This window comes from Pseudorca crassidens, chromosome 2, assembly GCF_039906515.1.
Source record: "Pseudorca crassidens isolate mPseCra1 chromosome 2, mPseCra1.hap1, whole genome shotgun sequence".
Taxonomy (NCBI): Eukaryota; Metazoa; Chordata; class Mammalia; order Artiodactyla; family Delphinidae; genus Pseudorca; species Pseudorca crassidens.
Window position 1 is genome coordinate 52,362,076 of NC_090297.1, and position 1,495 is coordinate 52,363,570.

Genomic DNA, 1,495 nt, shown 5'->3' on the forward strand with positions numbered 1-1,495 from the left:
TGGATGATGTATTCCTTAACCTTGAAGTATCAGGTTAGCTTCAAGTTTTTATTGAGTACTTACCATGCATATGGTGCAGACTTAGAAGATATAGAGGTAAGAAAAAAGACCAACAGCAGCTGTGCAGGGCAGATCGTGTTCCTGCCATTTGGATTCTTCCTTGCTGAATGAAACTCAGCCAATAGATCCTCATAGCAATACTCCTGGGAGTTAAGTTGGGAAATATGAGTGGGCATGTCAGAACAAGATCCCAATCTGCAGGAAGAAGAAATGATGGAGAGTCTTCCCAGCCAGTTAGACCTCTGGTTGCTCAGCAGCCCAGTGATAAACAACCTCAACTAGAAGAACCACAAACTGAGAGTCAGGATATTATACCTGCTTATGACATTGAAGATGAAGGAGCATCTGTAGCTCAAAGGGCTGATATGGAAGCTGATCAGTAGAAACTGGTTCTCTTGAAGACTGTGGATGAGCCTGGAGGTGGTCCTGATGTCAAGAAGGAGATTCTACCAAGTCTAGAGCCTGTTAAAATGCCAGAAGCTGGTGAAGGACAACCACAGATTTAAACAGAGACAGACTGAAGCCAAGCATGCTGTCCTTGTGTTGGAAATTTGACTGCTAACCATCTCTCAATAAAGTTTTACAACTTAAAATAAAAGGAAAAAAAGGCCAAAATAGGACCCTGGCCCCCAAAGTTTGGCTTACAAGCTAGTTGAAGAAAACACAGTGAATATGGATGAATAGAAGAAAATATTTGTTCCTCAGACACTTACTGAGTGCCTTCTTTGAGCCAGGCTCTGTGCCGGACTACAGGGGTACCAAGGCTGAATTGGTTCCATTTTGTTCAGTTCAACACTTGTCATTCATTCAGCAGGTATTTATTGAATGTGTTTGTAGTAGACCACTGCTTTTCAAGCCTTAATGTGTATGGAGATCACCTGGAGATTCTGATTCCAAAGGTCTGGGGTAAGGCTTGAGATTCTATATCTCCAGCAAGCTCCCAAGGAATGCCAGTGCTGTTTGTCCCTGAACTACTCTTTGAATAGTAAAGGACCATACAATGTTTTAGTCCTTTGCTATACAGGGGAAAATAAGATAGCCATGGCCCCTGCCCTGATGAAGCTGATATTCTAACAATGAATATAAATATTAAACAAGGAATCACAGTGAAATACAATATTAATGGATGTTCAAAGTCTTTGGGGGAGCATTTTGTGAGGGGACATAATTTCACCTAGGAATCAAAAAAAAAAAAAAGCTTTCCTGAGGAAGTGATGTTTAAGCTGATAGGAATTTGCAAACAATAAAGGAGGAAGAATATTTCAGGTAGAGGGAACAGCATGTTTGAAGGCCTGGAGGTGAGAGAAAGCTTAGATATTCAACAAATATTTTGAGTTTTACCATTTCCAGGCTCTGAGTGTAAGACCCTGTCCTGGACAAAAGCACAGTGGGAGAAACGGACATGGAAACAGATGACTTCAAAACAATGCAGCAA

General features: G+C 41.2%; 1 protein-coding gene across 1 annotated transcript; it reads left to right on the forward strand.

Annotated features, from left to right (window-relative positions):
- The first annotated feature begins 224 nt into the window (after positions 1-224).
- LOC137210598 (putative G antigen family E member 3) lies at positions 225-566 on the forward strand. The gene is given in 1 exon segment (XM_067712616.1): positions 225-566. A coding segment is annotated over 1 exon segment (342 nt).
- Positions 567-1,495: the final 929 nt, after the last annotated feature.